The 17,337-nt window shown below is 43.8% G+C and overlaps 5 protein-coding genes across 13 annotated transcripts; 3 read left to right on the plus strand and 2 right to left on the minus strand.

Annotated features, from left to right (window-relative positions):
- Nucleotides 1–3,954: 3,954 nt before the first annotated feature.
- On the plus strand, nt 3,955–5,968 carry LOC117572154 (probable cysteine--tRNA ligase, mitochondrial). The gene is made up of 2 exons (XM_034254800.2): nt 3,955–4,160; nt 4,229–5,968. The coding sequence occupies exons 1-2, from the start codon at nt 4,150–4,152 to the stop codon at nt 5,895–5,897; spliced, it is 1,680 nt and encodes a 559-aa protein (XP_034110691.1). The 5' UTR covers nt 3,955–4,149; the 3' UTR covers nt 5,898–5,968.
- A 16-nt stretch (nt 5,969–5,984) lies between these two features.
- Nucleotides 5,985–7,529, minus strand: LOC117572155 (transmembrane protein 39A). The gene is made up of 4 exons (XM_034254801.2): nt 7,180–7,529; nt 6,890–7,116; nt 6,268–6,832; nt 5,985–6,212 (listed from the first exon to the last, which is right to left on the minus strand). Exons 1-4 carry the CDS (start codon nt 7,435–7,437, stop codon nt 5,985–5,987), a joined length of 1,278 nt encoding a protein of 425 aa, XP_034110692.1. The 5' UTR covers nt 7,438–7,529.
- A 69-nt stretch (nt 7,530–7,598) lies between these two features.
- Nucleotides 7,599–8,073, plus strand: LOC117572156 (cytochrome c oxidase assembly factor 5). Of its 2 annotated transcripts, none has more exons than XM_052005994.1 (2): nt 7,599–7,896; nt 7,937–8,073. In XM_052005994.1, exons 1-2 carry the CDS (start codon nt 7,696–7,698, stop codon nt 7,949–7,951), a joined length of 216 nt encoding a protein of 71 aa, XP_051861954.1. In that variant the 5' UTR covers nt 7,599–7,695; the 3' UTR covers nt 7,952–8,073. The 2 variants fall into 2 exon arrangements, with proteins under 2 accessions (XP_051861954.1, XP_034110694.1); XM_034254803.2 differs by having other exon boundaries at nt 7,609–7,896; nt 7,952–8,073.
- An 8-nt stretch (nt 8,074–8,081) lies between these two features.
- Nucleotides 8,082–12,120, minus strand: LOC117572152 (ATP-dependent RNA helicase DHX8). The gene is made up of 2 exons (XM_034254791.2): nt 8,758–12,120; nt 8,082–8,629 (listed from the first exon to the last, which is right to left on the minus strand). Exons 1-2 carry the CDS (start codon nt 12,014–12,016, stop codon nt 8,082–8,084), a joined length of 3,807 nt encoding a protein of 1,268 aa, XP_034110682.1. The 5' UTR covers nt 12,017–12,120.
- Nucleotides 12,121–12,251: 131 nt separating this feature from the next.
- On the plus strand, nt 12,252–17,324 carry LOC117572153 (KAT8 regulatory NSL complex subunit 3). Of its 8 annotated transcripts, none has more exons than XM_034254794.2 (9): nt 12,686–13,360; nt 13,525–13,838; nt 13,907–14,433; nt 14,497–14,942; nt 15,010–15,238; nt 15,392–15,463; nt 15,627–15,920; nt 15,969–16,319; nt 16,376–17,324. In XM_034254794.2, the coding sequence occupies exons 1-9, from the start codon at nt 12,947–12,949 to the stop codon at nt 17,173–17,175; spliced, it is 3,447 nt and encodes a 1,148-aa protein (XP_034110685.1). In that variant the 5' UTR covers nt 12,686–12,946; the 3' UTR covers nt 17,176–17,324. The 8 variants fall into 8 exon arrangements, with proteins under 8 accessions (XP_034110689.1, XP_034110690.1, XP_034110685.1 ...); XM_034254795.2 differs by having other exon boundaries at nt 15,972–16,319; XM_034254798.2 differs by lacking the exon at nt 12,686–13,360 and adding an exon at nt 12,252–12,500 and having other exon boundaries at nt 15,627–16,319.
- The last annotated feature ends 13 nt before the right edge of the window (nt 17,325–17,337 follow it).

Here is a 17,337-nt window from a genome sequence, read left to right on the forward strand (position 1 = left end):
TGGTGAAAATTAATTTTATATGGGGAATATAAATATTAATTTATATTTGAATGGTTTGGCAAATCGTAAAGTCAATTAAAAAGTTTTGTTGCAAAATTTCTTCCCTTAGTATACCTAATATAGAAAAGATATAACTGCGGAAGAGATTTCCGCATATAATTTGAACATTATTTGCACTTTAAATAACTTTTGAAAAGTTTAAAAGTAGTTTTTCGCCTAGTATTATCATTATTAAATATTTAACATCATTAAACAAGTCTTACAAAAACAATTATTATTTGAAGTAATCACTACTAACAATGCTTTTCGTAAAAAAACCCAAAAATTAAATATTTTTAACGACTATAATAAAAATTATAATTTTTTAAGTATCTAGCACCCCCTTCTTTTAGTTATTATATTATTTTGAATAATAATTAGCATGTAAATAAATAAATATATAATTTTGTATTCGATTTAACTTAATGATTTAAAAATTAAAATAAAAGACACACAAAGAGACTTTTTGATGGCGAAACTATTTATTCACATAAATAATAATACAAATTTCTTGAATGTTAAAATAAATGAAATTATTTTTTTATTTATTTAATATTGATATTATAAAATGTAACCAAAACAATAATACAAATTTCTTGAATGTTAAAATAAATGAAATTATTTTTTTATTTATTTAATATTGATATTATAAAATGTAACCAAAAATATATTATTTATATTAAAATATATTTCATTTAATTAAATCCATTTAAATGTAAACTTTCTAAAGATCTAACTGAAATTTATGAATAAAAACTTCCCATCAATCAAAGCGTTAACCCGCCAATCTAAATAGAAGGACGAGTCCGCTTAGATAGAGTCAGCATAACAAAGTGAATTCGCCGCCGATATTCGCCGCAAAGCGTATTTGGCGAAGGAGAGCCGTCTGCAAGTTTCGGTTGAATAGCGTGCGGTGTGTCCACTTGTTTTCATGGCATGCCGCGTGGCACCTGTTGGTATGACTGTGGCACGCGATATGCAGTTAATTGTGCATATAGACAAACATACAAATATGATTCCATATGAATGTGCTAACGTCATTTATATGTGCACTACTCGTATATAGGCCAGCTTAGGTGAAATATGCGTATCCATGTTATCTGTGGAGAAGGCAAGTTTTAAAGTATCTAACAACTGCTTGGAAAACAGCCGAGTTCAGACTTTAAAATTATGTAAAAATGTTTGCACACATCCATCTACACTACGTGAATAAGGAAGTTGTCAAGGGTGTATGTGTGTGTGTGTGTGTGTGACTTAGGACTTTACACTCACTTAGCACACTGACTAAGCACAGAAGAGAACCGCACAGAACAGCACAGCACAGACTACCTTCCCCTTGGCTTTGGCATAGGGGGTCAAAATACAGCAACAATTTTTACAGCGTTGCCTTGTGCAGCGCCGACAAGTCAACAACCAGCACTAGAATGACCAACGACTTGCCATGCTACGGCGCACTGTTGCAACATGAAAACAATAGCAAATGCTAGTCGCAACAACAACAACAGCAACAGCAACAAAATAACTACAACAAAAACGAACGTCTACTATTAATGTGTGCAACACACAGTCATACAACGCTTTTTCGCTAAAGGCACTGGGAAAATCCTTGGCTAGTGTCGTGATAGCAAATTTCCATTCAGGTTAAAAACTTTACGATTTTCGCTTTGCTCTGCGAAATTGAAATTAACGTTTTCACTATTGACTTTTTCTTTAACACTGTTAACAATGTGATATAATTGATATCATTTTGGACATAGATTTTAAGATTTTTTCCTTTCTGGATCATTAGCGGTGTTTTTTATTCTTAACTCTTAACACACACAACAGAGATGAAAAAGTTATTACCACTTTGTCACTTTTTGTATTTTTGTAAATATAATTTAGTAATTAAGCTATGTAAAAAAAAGTAGCTTTGCTTTGGAGTATCTTTTTAGTTCTGCGATGACTTGTAATTATATGTTTGGTCAAGCTGACGCCTTAATTTACAATTGGTTTTGGAATGTTCATTTCAAAAATTCCAATTTAGTGTGCACATACACAGATGTACTACAACTAGCCACACATACATACTGAGTTATTTAAATCGGTGTCGAGAAAGGCAGCACAACGCGCTTTTGCATCGATCCGATGCATTCGCCGTTCGTAGGAAAACTAAACCGCTAAAAGAAAATGCCTTCTTATACTTTGAACGTCACGACGTTCTTCGTCGTCGCGGTCCTGGGCTCAGCCTAAGGTAGCGGCGTTGCCTTTGCTGCTGCTGTCCAGCCAAGTCAACGTTATTAGGCAGTGGCCCGAAGTGGCCAAAAGGAGTCGAGTCGAGCGAGTCAAGTCGGCTGCCTAGAAAGTCGGCTAGCCAGCCGCTGAAACGTATACGTGGGTCAGTAAACCTACTTCCGGTTGACATAAATACGCCTTGGACATGAAAACTTGCCACTGGCGGTGCGCCATCAGCTATTGTTGTTGCCACTGTGCCCCTTGTGTTGTTGTTGTTGTTGTTGTTGTTGCTACTTTCAGTTAGACTGACATTCTATGGTCGTAGATCTGAATTACTTTTTTTGTTGTGTGGTATTTAATTCAATTGCAGCTGATTGCGTCTCAACTTTTTTTTAGTTCAGAATGCACCAATTAATTATGAATAATTTTTATATATTTTTTAAAACTACTTTTTTTAATTCACATCTGATGAGGACGACTGATTTTTGTAACAATCATAAATAGGAAGTAAGTTAAGGATTCCATATCCGAATACAAAGAACAAAAAAAAGTTTTTTTTCTTAGATTTAGCAATACCGTAATCAATTGCAGTTGCATTATTAGTTGGGCTGGGCTTCCTTGATTGGCGCTCAAACACAGACACATACATTCATAGAGCATTAGTAATCGTTGTGCTGACCTTAATCAATGGTAGCTTGCCCAAAAGCAAATTTGGCTTGGCCAGGCTTTCAATCTAATTTCTATTATTTTAAACTGCACCCTAGCACAAGGTGGGGCATGCAATTCGTACTTGTAGCAACAAGCTGATAGCTGTTCATGCTAATTTATAATTTTTTGGGCGAGCAAATATTTTCACGCGATGTGCTCATGGCTCTGACCGGCTTTGGCACTGATTCAGATTTTGACTCTGACTCTCGACTCAGTTGACCGACATAAGCATTGCGCAGTAAATTAATATCAATCGCTCATAAAATGAACAAAAAAGGCCAAGCCCGTTCTGGAAAATCTGTGAAATTGTAATTACCGTTTAAAGGGACCATTGCACAATGGGTAAATCCAGGCTAAAAGGTATTTGGAAAATAGGATGGGAGGGCTAAAATGTGTCGCCTTATTGTAACTCTCTTTTAATTTGCTTGCAATTTAACTTAACCTCTTTTCCATAGCTTGTCAACACAAATGGCTAACTCACATTTAATTTAGTTACCCAAAAATACCTTGCTATTTTTCTTCTTTTCTTTTTGGCCTGCCAACAAAATTTCTCAACCTGCTTTGTTCCTAATATCCTTGACCCCAATGCCAGTTCGTTTTTGCTTACGCATTGTGTTTGGCAAACTGTGGTCCAAGCACGTGGTGCGTATGATTTTCGCTATTAAAGAGTGGTTAGTTATATTGATTTAGCCTACCATTCAGAACTGTACCATGACGGAATTGTCGTTATGTTTAATGCTGGAACTCTACTATTTTATTATAGTCTGTTTATTCAGTTGTAAGGTTTTATAGCGCAATAATAAAATACTTAAATAGTACAGAGAGTAACAATGCCAATATAAATTTCAAAATTTTAAATATAGTACATATGGCTGTAATAAATAATAAGCATTAATGACCGTTATCAAAATAATCATAAAATAATCATTCATTTATTTTACTGTCATAAACTTTGGCGTTTTTGAGGTTTACTAAATGTGTACAAAACTGTCATACTTTCAAATACTAAATACTGCCGCCAAATAAGGAAACGATTTTCGATAGCTTGCGATAATTCCAACTATTCGGAGAGGTTATCGTAAATCGTTAGTCAGCTGTTGCTTGTTTTGAGCTAAATATTTTGAATGCAATTGCATTCGTAAACACTTATAAATATTTAAATTATAGAGTTTTAAGCAATCAATAAATATGTTAAAAATGTGAGTAGTCTTCAATGATTTTTTAGCACTACAAATAACTGAAATTAATTCCTTTTTTCCTTTCTCAGTTGCCGGCTAGAGGAAAGCGTGCTTCTCCACATGCGCAACTCGCGATTATATCGTCGAGAGCTTAGCGCAAAGAGCGGCAATGTGAAGGATTCTGTGACCGGCCGGTATAGCTGGCAAAGACCTTGTGGGCAGCACACAGACATCAGCATCTACAATCACAGCATGGGCGGCAAAGTGCCGCTGGTGCTGAGCAATCCCCAGATGGTTACATGGTACACTTGTGGTCCAACAGTGTACGATTCGACCCACTTGGGACACGCCAGTACTTACGTAAAGGTGGACATAATACAGCGCATACTGCGCGACTACTTTAAGTACAATCTGGTCACGGCTATGAATATCACAGATGTCGACGACAAAATTATCAAGCGTAGTCGCGAATCTGGACGTAATTGGGAGGAAATGACGCGCAATTTTGACTCGGAGTTTGTGCGCGACATGCAGTTGCTAAATGTGAAGCCACCTAACTTGCGTGCCCATGTTTCCGCCAACATTCCCGCAATCCAACGTTTTATAGAGCAACTCTTAAGCGATGACAAAGCCTATGTTACCGAGGATAAGTCGGTATACTTCGATGTGTCCGCTTGTGAGAACTACGGAAAGCTGCAGAAGATAAGCACGGACGAGCCAAAGGAGCAACCGAAGCATAAACGGAATGCGGCTGATTTTGCACTGTGGAAAGCGAAAAAGGCCGCTGATGAGCCCAGCTGGCAGTCGTCATGGGGCGGCGATGGTCGACCTGGTTGGCATATTGAATGCAGCGCTATTGCGGGCATGTTCTTTGGCAACAAACTGGATTTCCATGCTGGTGGATTAGACTTGCGATTTCCCCACCACGAGAACGAGGAGGCTCAATGCTGCGCCCATTACAAAACCAAGCAGTGGGTCAACTATTGGCTGCACACAGGTCAGCTCTTTGTGTCTGGAGAGCAGCAGAAAATGTCCAAGTCTCTGGGCAATACCATCTCGTTGTCAGAGTTCCTCAAGCACTACACAGCCGATGAGTTTCGTATGGCTTGTTTGTTGTCGAATTATCGCAATCCCATGCAATACAGTGATCAAATGATGCAGACAGCGCGTCAAACATTGCGCAAATTCATCAACTTTAATGCCGATCTCAATGCATACATGCAGTTCCAAAAACCACTGAAATATCTCGATGAGGGTGCTTTGGAAGCACAGCTGAAGCATATGGTCACTGAATTCGACAACAGTCTGCGCGATGACTTTGATACTGCACGAGCTGTTAGCGTTCTAATCGATCAGATGAGCAGCATCAGCCGTTGCATCAACGATCAGCAAGCTGATGCAGAACAGCAACCAGCACACTGTCTAAATTTGCTGTTGGCAGTTGGCAACTTTGTGACTGCATCCATGCACAACTTGGGCATTAAACATCTGGGTACTGCCGATGCCCAGAAGGAGGCCCAAGCGACAACTGCTCTAAATGGTGTGGACCTAGATGTGTTGGTCGCCGATATTCTTCAGATACGCGGCAAGCTACGCGAGGAGGCTGTAAAGGGTGGCGTCAAAAATCTGGAGCTGCTGCGCATGTGTGATCAACTGCGGAATATATTGGTTCGTCATGGCATTGAGGTACGAGACCATAAGCAAGGCAGCTCCTGGGTTTATGGGGATAAAAGCAAAAGCATTTCGCACAGCGGTTAACTGCAAATTATTGTACATTTCCTTTGGATATGAAGTTTATTGAGTGTCTGTTATAAATACGTCTTATTTGATCTGTTTTTGGCTGTATTAATTGTAAATAGATGTACATTCTGCCTTGTATAGGTGTTTGGTAATTAGATAATCTCTGACCAGCTTGAAGAAGGCCACCATGCTAGTGAAGGCCACAAAACTGACAGACAGCACAAAGTGCCATTCAATGTTGGCCGCGCTCAACGAGGCAATCTCCACCAGCAGCACAACTCCCTGAAAAGTAGCCAGTGTAGAGTAAATGATGGTGGGATTGTGGAACAATTTCTGCAAATAAAATAATATTAAAATGCAGTACAATTTGGGCTATTGATTCGCTTACGTAGAAACGGACGTGACTCGCGTTTCCTGGCGTCGCCACTGTGACTAGACCATGGCTGCGATAGAGAGCACCATTATGCTTAACCACCGTCGCATGGCCATAGACAGCGTATTTCGACCAAGTCTGCGCATTTGCTGCCACAATCAGCTGCGACGGCGCCGCCTGTGGATCTCGATCCATGCGCTGCCAACTGCCCAAGTGTAAAGTGGCGCGATGCAGCGTATCGCTGTATTTAGCTGGATAAAGAAAGACTGCGCTCAAGCTGAAAGCTCCCAAGCAGACGATGATGCAGTGCTGAGCCGCACGCATGACATTGTACTGGACGCTCAGCGCTAGCAGACAAGGAATAAGAACCAAATATGCATTCAGCATGCACGTAAAAATCAACTGCTTGAAGCGTTTGTTGAAATCGTGCCTCAACGTTTCAATCTCATCCCGAATTTGAATGGCATTCGTTGTGCAGCTGTGAACGGGCATGTCATTGATGTAGACGCCGGGCAGCTCAAAACGGGTGCGCATGAAGGGCTCCAGTTGGAAGCCAAAGATGATTAGATAAACCACAACTCTGCAATAAAGACATAGTAAGTTATGACAGGGCAGCTGATGTTGAAGGGATGCTTACGGATAGCTGAGATAAAAGAGCAACATATAAGAGTGCTGCTGATATAATCTCAGCGCACAATAACCAAGAGCCGCCTGAACAAGTCCACCGAAGCCATACTTAATGCCCAACCGCAGCAAGCGTCGCTCATTGCTTTTCCACTTGGATAGCAGCATGCAGTAGAGAAAGCGCCGTGTGTTCAGTATGAGTATCAGATACCGCAAATAGGGATCAATTAATTCAATGTTCTATAAGTAAACAAACACTGAGTAAGTTCAATGCCGTTACTACGAAGACAGGTGCATCCTTACCACCATATGGCGTGTATGCAGCTCTGGTAGCCACCAATTGGTGCGGTAAATATTTATAAATTGCACTATGGCTGCACCCATCGTAAAGGCGCACATGATTAACTCGCTCAACCACTCGGATGTGGTTGCATGCTCCGGAAACGGAATGTGCTTGGGCATTGTGACCTGCTGAGCTCCCATTTTCGTGGACATGCTGCGTTGAGAGCTGTCGTGGGCATCACTGGAGCTGCTTCCATCGCTGCGTTCATCATAAACCATTATAAATGCTGTATGTTAGAGGTAGGAACTACATTTAAACCAAGATAAAAAGATTGATAATTGTTTGTCAAAGCAAAACATATGAAAAGTGTGACCGCAGACTCTCTTTTCAAATATTCCACACAAATACCGTCATTTTGTATTATACAAGTGAATAGCGTTTTTCAACACACGAGAATAACAGCTGATTGTCATTGCCGATTTTGTAACAAATTTTGTTGTTTACAGCAAGGCGAGTAAGCGAGTTTATTAATCAAAATGATGCGCTATGAGGGAAACGAGAAGCTAGCAGATGAAACTGCTTGTGCCGGCGTGCGGGCGGATCTAAAAATGTGTCTGCTGGAGAGCGAATGCTGTCGCCTGGACAAGAAGACGCCGCGCCAGTGCCTCCAGGACAACAGTGTTCCTCCAGAGTGCCAGGTTCTGCGCAACACCTTCTACGAGTGCAAGCGTTCCCTGGTGAGTTTGATATAGCATGAAATCATCGAAGATTAACCAGCCTCTCCTTTTTTAGCTGGATAATCGACAACGGTTCCGCGGGCACAAAGGCTATTAATTGAATGCACCACACACTTTGTTTTAATATTGTAAATTGTTACTTAAGAGTTTATTGAATACACAGGAAATTATAGCGAATGTACAAATTAATTGCGGCGCCGTCGTACTCGCGATATGCGCCAAGCATTGGGCTCCTCATATTTGTTGTACAGCGGCTCCAAACGTTGATTCTTCTTGAACTTGCTGAGTTTGGTGGGATCCGAGAAGCGGAAAAATGACGGCGCAAACTCTACTAGCCATTTGGGATCGATTGTAGTTACCTCACGCATGTACTCCTTAGTTGTCTGTACCAGCTCGTGATATATAACCCACTCCGGCTGCCTGTTAAATAGCGCACTTGATGGATGTATGTATACCACTTGGGAATCAACCAAAGTACGATAACCCTCTTGAGGATCTTTCTTGGCAGCATTGCGGAAGAAACCCGAGCAAATGGCCTTCTGAATGCGCACTGAATTCTTGCCAGCCGATACGACGTCCAGCTTGTGCCGATCCATGATGCCGAGCAGCTGTTTGCGCACATCCTGCGACCGTTTCAGCGTTCGGATCTGTACAAAATTCTCGTAGCACCAGGCATTCGAGAATTTGTTGTTCTTCCAGCTGTTGTAAACAGCAAGCAGCGTTAGATGGTCACCTACAAAAATAAGCAAAGATATTAGTAAATTCATTCATGAACCGGCTTTTTAGCGTCTTAGTTTTTATATAAACTTTTTAAATGCGAATCTTTCTGAAAATATGGATCAGGATGCAGTGATATCTTACCTTCCGCTTGGTTGAATTTGGCCTTCTTCTGATCGGCCAGCGCCTGCTTATCCTTGGGTCTGTAGAATACATTCTGCACGCTGAGCATGGAAACAATGGTCAGAATCTCATCGGAGCATTGTAGGGCTACCGACATGATTAGCATCTTGGACAGATTCGGCTCCAATGGAAATTCGGCCATGCGACGTCCCAGACGGGTCAACAAACCCTCATCATCCAGCGCCGATAGCGAATGCAACTGCTCCAAAGCCATGACTAATGACTCCACGGGCGGCGCATCCATGAAATCAAAATGTAGCAAATCATTGATGCCCATTGTCTTCAGTTGCAGCACCGTCGTGGCCAAATTGGTGCGCTGTATCTCCGGCACTGGCGTTGGGAGCATTTCATCCCGATACGCACGCTCCGTGTAGAGACGATAGCACTTTCCAGGTCCAGTTCGTCCAGCACGACCAGCTCGCTGCTTGGCGGCTGCCTGTGAAATGGGAGTGACCACCAGGGAGTCCATGCCTGTCTTAGAGTTGTAGACCTTTTGCTTGACGAATCCCGGATCAACTACATAGAAGATACCATCGATTGTGAGTGAAGTCTCGGCAATATTTGTGGCAATCACAACTTTGCGACTGCCAGCTGGCGCCGGATCAAATATGCGTGTCTGCATCTCCGAGGGCAGCGCGGAATACACAGGCAGGATGATCAGCTCTGGTACATCGGGACCCAGGCTCTTCATCCGCTCGTACAAGATCTCACAGGCGGTATCGATCTCCTCCTGGCCCGTAAGGAACAACAGGATATCGCCAGGCGGCTCACGCAGATGGATTTGCATGACGGTAATCAGCGAGGCATCTAAATAGTCGGTTTCGGGCTCCTTAGTGTACAGCACCTCCACCGGAAATGTGCGACCCGGTATAGTGAAAATGGGCGCCTCAAAGAAGTACTGCGAGAACTTCACCGCATCCAATGTGGCCGACGTCACAATCAGCTTGAGTTCGGGTCGCTTTTGCACCGCCGTCTTCAGTAGTCCGAAGAGCACATCCGTGTGTATGGTACGCTCGTGAGCCTCGTCCAACATGATGACCGAGTAGGTCTTCAGCTCCGCCTCCATGAGACACTCGCGTAACAACATACCATCTGTCATGTACTTGATGACCGTCTCGGGACTAGTGCAATCCTCGAAACGTATCGTGTATCCCACCTCCTGCCCAAGACGACAACCGTACTCCTCAGCTACGCGCTTTGCCACCGACATGGCTGCGACACGACGGGGCTGCGTGCAGCCAATCTTGCCCCTGGCCGTGAAGCCGCATTCACCCAGATACTGTGTAATCTGGGTTGTTTTGCCGGAGCCCGTCTCACCGATGACAATCAGTATTTGATTGTCAGTTACCGCCTTGATGAGATCGTCGCGCAGCTTGTATATGGGTAACGATTGTCGCTGCTCCACCAGGGTCAAATCTGTTTTCTTGCCGAATGAGGATTTCTTGCCGCCAATCACATGCTTTTTCCACTCGGGCACCTCCTGTGGGGCGGCGCCCATGCCACGCATGTTGGCTGCCAAATGGCGTGAGCTGTCGTCCTCGGGTAGCGGATCAATCCAGTTCTTGTTGAGATTGCTAGGCACTGCTTCCATTTCCTGTTCGCGCTGCAGCATTTTCTGTTCGCGACGCTCCTTGGAGAGCGCAGACTGCATCATAGCCGCTTGGGCTAGCGAACCATCGGGGTTCTTGACAATACGGACAGGCGACAAGTCGTGGAGCGCTCGTCCATGGCCTGAGAGGAAGGGCGGCTCCTCTTCCACAATTTCGATTTCAATGTCTGCCTCATCATCCTCATCCTTCGGCAGCAAACCCGTCTCTTCATCGAAATCGGGCATTTCACTGCGATCCAGAACACCAGAGCTAATCATTTGCTTGATCTCCCAACGCTCGGGACTCGAAATGCGCGTCACCCGCTTGCGGGATTCATGTTCATCGCCATCAATGTTCTGGCCCTGCAAATTGAGTATGGATTCGGTGCTGGCGAATGGTCCATCCGGATTGCGATCTCGCAATGACATTTCATCCTCCTCAGGGGCATGTGATAATGGATTCAGATCGCGTCCACTATCCTGATCCACCTCCTTCATGGAGAGCGATACCTTTTGTCCAGTTAAGGACATGACTTTTACTTTGACAGTCTGATTCCGAGCCACCACTTCGGTGACGTCGGTGACACGACCCTCGGCTCGTAGCTGCGAAATGTGCACCAATCCCTCCCAGCGTTTGCGCAGTCCGAATAATTGCACAAAGCATCCAAACGGCACTATGTTGGCCACCTTGCCCGAGTAGATTTTGCCCGCCTCAGGATCATCGGACATTGCAGCCGCCGGTGGCGGCATCTTCTCCTGCTCTTGTTGATGCCGACTGCTGCGATCTCTGTCGCGAGATCGGGAACGTTTCCTTCTTTGATCGTGGCGATCTGGAGAACTGGAGCGATGCCTGCGACGATCGCGATCTTCGCGGGATCTGCTGCGATGTCGACGGTGTTCCCTATCACGATCACGATCTCTATCTCGCTCCCTATCGCCATCTCTATCCCTCTCACGATCGCGATCACGATCTCCATTCCGATCTCGATCCCTATAGCGATCCCTGTCTCGATCACTATCCTTTCCCCGCTCTCTGCTCCTGTTCTTCTCTCTATTTCGACTACGCTCGCGATCTTTGCGCCTGTGACGCTCTCTTGAGCTGGATCTTTGCCTCCTCTTGCTCTCTTTGACTTCATTCCGCTCCATTGTATTCTCTCCAGGCGCCAGAGCCTCCAATTCCAGCATAGCTGCATCCACATCGCTCATTTCGGTGTTTTTGAAAATCTGTTTGTTCTTGGATTCTTTGCGCTCCTCGTCTTTCTTGTCCTCCAGGTCCTCGTTCTTGTTGCTGTATTTGTCATTTGGTAACGCCAAGCCAGGAAACATTTTCATTAGCTGTGACTTTTTATCAGACTTTTTAAAGTCTTCACTATTTCCAGATTTTGCATCGCCGCCTGCTCGTGTGGGTCGCATTAAATTGATGATGCGCTGCAAGTTTTGCACAAGCGAATCGGGAAATTCGGCACCATTGTCGAGCAGAGCCTTGCGAAAAGATTCATAGCTGCGATGCTTCTCCTCTAAATCGATGATGAACTCGGCCAAGTCTTTGTCATTTATGCCCAAGTGATTGTCGAGCTCTGTGCAGATTTTCGAGACCAACGACAGGTACTCCAATTGCTGCAACTCCTCCATGGTGGACAGCAGCAAATTTTCCACAAATATAATTTCACCGTCACACAAAACGTTTGAAGGAAATTGAAAACAAAACTAGCACGCTAACTAGGGATGGGTCTGCATCGTAAAAATGCAAAAAGACCAATCGGTGCGTCTGATATTGTCATCTCAAATGATAGGCAAACAGCTGTTTGGCTGTAGTATTGCGAAACGTTTTTGTAGCATAAAGTGGCAACACTTTTGAAATCTGGACATATTTTGATCAAGCAACACTTGCTTTTTAATGTTTTGGCTTTTGTTTATTAGTTTACAAACGTGCATTTGAATTCAAGTCTATAATTCTATATTGTGTGCATTAGAAATGACTTCATTCATCGAGTGCTTTAATGATTTTGTGCAAAAAGCTGGACACATCGGGCAGAATGCTGCCCATGAAGACGGTGGTCAACATCATCCAGTTAATAGAACTATCCAGCCCCCAACTCCTACGCCCAGTGAATCAGTAAGTTATCAATTTAAGTTGTATGAATTACTATTATTTCATGTACTACAATTAGTGCATGCTGAATTATTTTTGGTGGGAAATTGCTTATTTATTTTAATCGCTGAAGCATTCGGTGCTGCCAGATAGTATTGAAGTTATATAGTTATCGAACGTACTGGCAACATTGCTAGGAGCACGCCATGTTTTAATTGCGAATACGCAGGCAGTGATTTCTAAAGAAAATACAAAACTAATAAGAATTATTATAAATATATTCGATAATATACAAATATTCGTGTTAATTTTTAAGTTAAATTTAAATAATCAAGTGCATGAAATTCGCGAACCTCAAGAAACACCGCTAAGAGCGCAATAACGCGAATTCAAGAAGAAGAAAGCCCTGTAGTCAGAGAGTAAAATAAATATCTATTTACATATAAAAAAAAATCACCCAGTACACGAAAATGATACAAATGAAACAAAGTAAAAACGCCAAAAATGAAATTGTGGTGATTGAGAAGAAACCAAAGTTGTTGCAGTCAGCCACAACAAACAGCTCGTCGATTATTACATATAGTCCGAGCAAATTTATTGCCAGGGCTGGCACACAATACACAAAACTACAACCACACACACAGCCAAAGGCAAACACAAACACACACACGAACACAAACATAACTCGTGCGGCAGCTCCAGCATCAACAACTGCAATTACAACAACAACGAAGATGCCAGGAACGTCTTCAAATACAACAAAGACATCATTCTATGTGGTCAAAGCCGGCCAATTGGGAAGCGCCGCGTCCATTTTGAGTTCGCCACCTAAAACCGCATCAGCGTCAGGAGTGGCGACACCGCTTCCGATTACAACAGAGAGTGTAATAACAAAAACAATAGCAATGGCTTCAAAAATCAAGATCCTTATTCACGCCCATAACCAGCATCCTGCATGAGCCTAACACCGTCCATCATCATCCATCACTTTTACATCTCCATTCCCCTTTTTTATTTACACTCGCTAATATGTGTTTCTTCATTCCAGTCCAGCACAATCTCCGTGCCCAGTGAGGCATCCATGGAACATGCTTACATGCGCGATGCTCCACGTGCGGACACCTCTTCCATAGGCAATGGATTAGCTGTGGCTCGCACTATTCTTGTGAGGCATGCGCCGCAATGTCCCACGTGCCACACGTATCCCAATCATGAGGACTCTAGCGATTCACAACATATTGCGCATGTACCGCCATACGATGAAATTGCGGCGAAGGAGATGATGAACGAGTGTGCACGCATTGCCAAATATGTGAGAAACAATAATTCTGACGAACAGGATTGGCAAGCACGTGTAAATCGGTAAACTCTCTCTTTAAGGAACACATTTTTAAATTATTTTCATTAAAATCTTTACCTTATCATTTTAGTATTGGCTGGACGTATACGCAAGAGGCGCTGTTCAATAAGGTGGCCACAATACTAGACCAGGATCAGTTGGCGCGGCTTGCCAATGATAAGCGTCAACATGAGGCAGTGCATCGTCGTGTGGCCGTCGACAAATCCAGTTCTAGAATGCGGCGTGCTTTGGCAAGTGTTGCATGGGAGTCACGTACCACACAGTGGTTGCACGCTCTACTCATGGAGCATCTGCCGCCCTCGTATATGGCATCGTATTTGGATATTATGCAAACGCTGAAGAGCAAGCTGCCCACGTTGACGGACAAAATGTTATTTAGTCGACCACTTAACAATAGCCAAGAGTTGCTGGCGCCTGTAATGAAGAAGCGCTGGGAACCGGAGATATTGGCCAAGTCGCGGCATTTATCGCATAATGCCATTATGGTGGCACTGCCAACGATGCCCACCAGCGGCCCAGTGCCAGATCGCATGCAAAATTGGTACCAGGCCTTAGCAACCATCACACAAATTGTGCAGATTACGTTGCCCAATTCAAGTAAGCATTACTATTATCTGAATGTGAATATTTTCTAATTTATTTGCGTATTTTTGACTACAGACGACCGCATTGGTCGCCAGAATCTGGATCAGGTGGCTGAGACTATTGTGTCCCTGACACGTGTTCGCATCCACGAACTACGCACTGAGAATCCCAATCGCGGCATTATTCTGATTGGCTTCAATGCAGGCGCAGCGTTGGCACTGCAAGTGGCCATGTCAGAGAGCGTGGCGTGTGTCATTTGTATGGGTTTTGCTTACAACACATTGCGTGGACCAAGAGGAGCACCTGACGACCGTCTGCTGGACATAAAGGCGCCGATTCTCTTTGTGATTGGTCAGAACTCGGCACGCAGCAGTCAAGAGGAAATGGAGGGACTGCGCGAGCGCATGCAGTCGGAGTCATCACTGGTGGTCGTTGGCAGTGCCGATGACGCGTTGCGTGTGCCCAAGAGCAAGAGACGGATCGAAGGTGTCACCCAGGCCATGGTGGACTCCATGGTGGTGGTATGTGTATATTATATTTCTCATAATTGCGATTTAACTATTCTTTTGATTCGATATTCGTTTTTAGGACGAAGTATACGAGTTTATTAGCAAGACATTGAACAATCCTCCGGGTCCACGCATGCCTACCTCACTTTTGGGCAGTAATTCGTATCAGCGCACACCGAAACAACAGCATATTCTTGCCGATGGCAATGTAAACAAGGCGCAGATGACTCATTCGCGCAAGCGTAAGGCGCAAGACGGCCAGGAGGATAACGGCGTGCCAACGACTAAACCCAAATTCGTGCCTCACAGTGAGTAACATATCGAGAAGTTCATTTAATACCACTCGCTGTCGAATGTTCTTATTATTAACCCGCTTTTAATACAAATCCGCATGTCCTCCTTTGCATGTTTGCCCACTCAAATTCATTTGCACCAATCAACTAATCATACTAATCATTAAGATGTGCGTGTGCCAAAGTTACCCAAACCAAAGCCATCGCGCCTCATCGATCCATTTGCAGTCAAGCGAAAGGGTAAACAATCTGGCATTTGCTCACTACAAATCGGGACCGTAACGTTTATTCCTTAATCTTTATAAATAGTTGTTGTATTTTATTTTCATTTCATTTACGGTCCCTGCCCAATAAAATGATTGTTATCCCCCGTTTCATCGACTAACAGTTTCCATTTCTACAGTTGGACGCCCTCGGACACGCCCGTTGCCCAACGTTGTTCTCACTGGCGTTAAAGTCAACACAACGGATAAAACTACGCTTAACAACGAGGAGATGAATCTTTCAATTGAAAATATGCTAGAGGAAACGCTTGAATATGAAGATGGTCAGCAATCAGTTGCTGCCACAAATGTTCCAAAGACACCACAGAATGTGACCAAAGCGGCGCCTACAACTGTTTCTCTATCGTCAGGCACGAAGATCAAGATGATACCCTCGAGCCAATTTGTACAATTGAAAACACTGTCGTCGCAGAGTAAGCTAATCAATTACACCATTAGCAAAAACACCAACGCTTCCTCAGCAGCAGCAACACCGACAAGTATTGGAAGCATTGTAAAAACATTGCCAGCCTCCAGTGGACAGCAAATCTTCACACTTAAGACGCCCACGGGACAAACAACACAGTTCGTAACTGCTGCCGCTGCACCATCATCGACGACGCAGCAAAAATATACAGTGATTAAAAATTCCAGTGGCTTAGCGATGTTGCAGCTCACGAAGAATGTGTCTGCGCCACAACAGAATGTAGCCGGCAATGTGGATCTCTCGAATATAATTGATATGCCGATTTTGTTTGCGGACAATGAAGGCAACATTGCCGATCAGCAACAGCAGCAGCAGCTGCAACCACAACCCGATCAGCTATTGAAAAGTAAGTGTAGACGAAAAATATTTGTAGTTCTTAAAATTAATATTTGTATTCTGCAGCGACATCAACGGGCAGCCCGTTAATTCTGAGTCATAAGATCATCAAAGAAGCCACTAATCCAGTGAAGCCCACGGGCGTTATCAGCACCGCAAAGAGCAGCAATATTGTGATCAACAAGGGCATACAACAGCTATTTACCACACAAAGTGGCACTGTGAGCGGCGGCACTGGGAACAAGGTTGTCTACATCAATCGAAGCACCATGAAGCCAATGGCGTCAACGACATCATCAACAACTCCAACACGGCTGCCAAGTGGTGCCACAGCGTTGCCCATACGCATTGTGAGCAGTCCTAAGGCGGCTGTGACAGCGGCTGGAACGCCCACAACGAGCAGCCAAGTTGTGCTGGATGCAGCCAATGTCAAGACGCTGAACCTGCAAACAATCAAGACGGCATCTGGAACGGCAGTGATTAATGCCGCAACTGGTGGTGCACTGCGTCAGACAGGCGGTGTCGTTAGTCTGGGTAACAAAACGTTTCCACAGTTTCAGGTGATCAACAGCTCTGTGGCATCCACAGCGATTGGCAGTGATGGCAAGCCATTGCGCAACATTTACCTAAAATCTGCAACTGGTCTTAAACCTGTGCAAATGTTGGCTAATCGATCAACCACTATACCGGCTATAGCACCTGGTGGTGCGGCTGTTCGTCGTGTGGTTAGTATCGGCTCAGTGTCCAAGTCCCCTACTGTAACTGTTGCCGCACAGCAAGCTAAAGATTCAAAGATCATTAAGGCAACGCCGACGACGTCATCAACCACAATACGAACGCCAACACAGGGAAAGGGCTTGGAGTAAAAGCTGCTGTTTGTTTTTAAGTAATAATTAAGCTATGCATTAAAATGTACTTGGACTATGAAATCTTCAACTATGCCATAAGATACATTATTTGAGTTGTGTAAATAAAATATGTTGAATCTTTGATACATCTGCAAACAAATGCGAATCATTTTCATTTAC

Source organism: Drosophila albomicans, chromosome 3 (genome assembly GCF_009650485.2).
Source record: "Drosophila albomicans strain 15112-1751.03 chromosome 3, ASM965048v2, whole genome shotgun sequence".
Taxonomy (NCBI): Eukaryota; Metazoa; Arthropoda; class Insecta; order Diptera; family Drosophilidae; genus Drosophila; species Drosophila albomicans.

What these genes read in the sequence shown, in the direction of transcription:
- LOC117572153 (XM_034254793.2), top strand. Translation starts at nt 12,947, where the DNA reads ATGATACAAATGAAACAAAGTAAAAACGCCAAAAATGAAATTGTGGTG. An exon ending in TGGCAAGCACGTGTAAATCG is followed by an intron (nt 13,839 to 13,906) that starts GTAAACTCTCTC and finishes TTATCATTTTAG; the next exon opens with TATTGGCTGGACGTATACGC. An exon ending in ACCCAAATTCGTGCCTCACA is followed by an intron (nt 15,239 to 15,391) that starts GTGAGTAACATA and finishes CTAATCATTAAG; the next exon opens with ATGTGCGTGTGCCAAAGTTA.
- LOC117572155 (XM_034254801.2), bottom strand. Translation starts at nt 7,437, where the DNA reads ATGGTTTATGATGAACGCAGCGATGGAAGCAGCTCCAGTGATGCCCAC. An exon ending in TGCATACACGCCATATGGTG is followed by an intron (nt 7,117 to 7,179) that starts GTAAGGATGCAC and finishes GTTTACTTATAG; the next exon opens with AACATTGAATTAATTGATCC. An exon ending in CTCTTTTATCTCAGCTATCC is followed by an intron (nt 6,833 to 6,889) that starts GTAAGCATCCCT and finishes TCTTTATTGCAG; the next exon opens with AGTTGTGGTTTATCTAATCA.
- LOC117572156 (XM_034254803.2), top strand. Translation starts at nt 7,696, where the DNA reads ATGATGCGCTATGAGGGAAACGAGAAGCTAGCAGATGAAACTGCTTGT. An exon ending in ACGAGTGCAAGCGTTCCCTG is followed by an intron (nt 7,897 to 7,951) that starts GTGAGTTTGATA and finishes CTCCTTTTTTAG; the next exon opens with CTGGATAATCGACAACGGTT.
- LOC117572152 (XM_034254791.2), bottom strand. Translation starts at nt 12,016, where the DNA reads ATGGAGGAGTTGCAGCAATTGGAGTACCTGTCGTTGGTCTCGAAAATC. An exon ending in CAAATTCAACCAAGCGGAAG is followed by an intron (nt 8,630 to 8,757) that starts GTAAGATATCAC and finishes TTATTTTTGTAG; the next exon opens with GTGACCATCTAACGCTGCTT.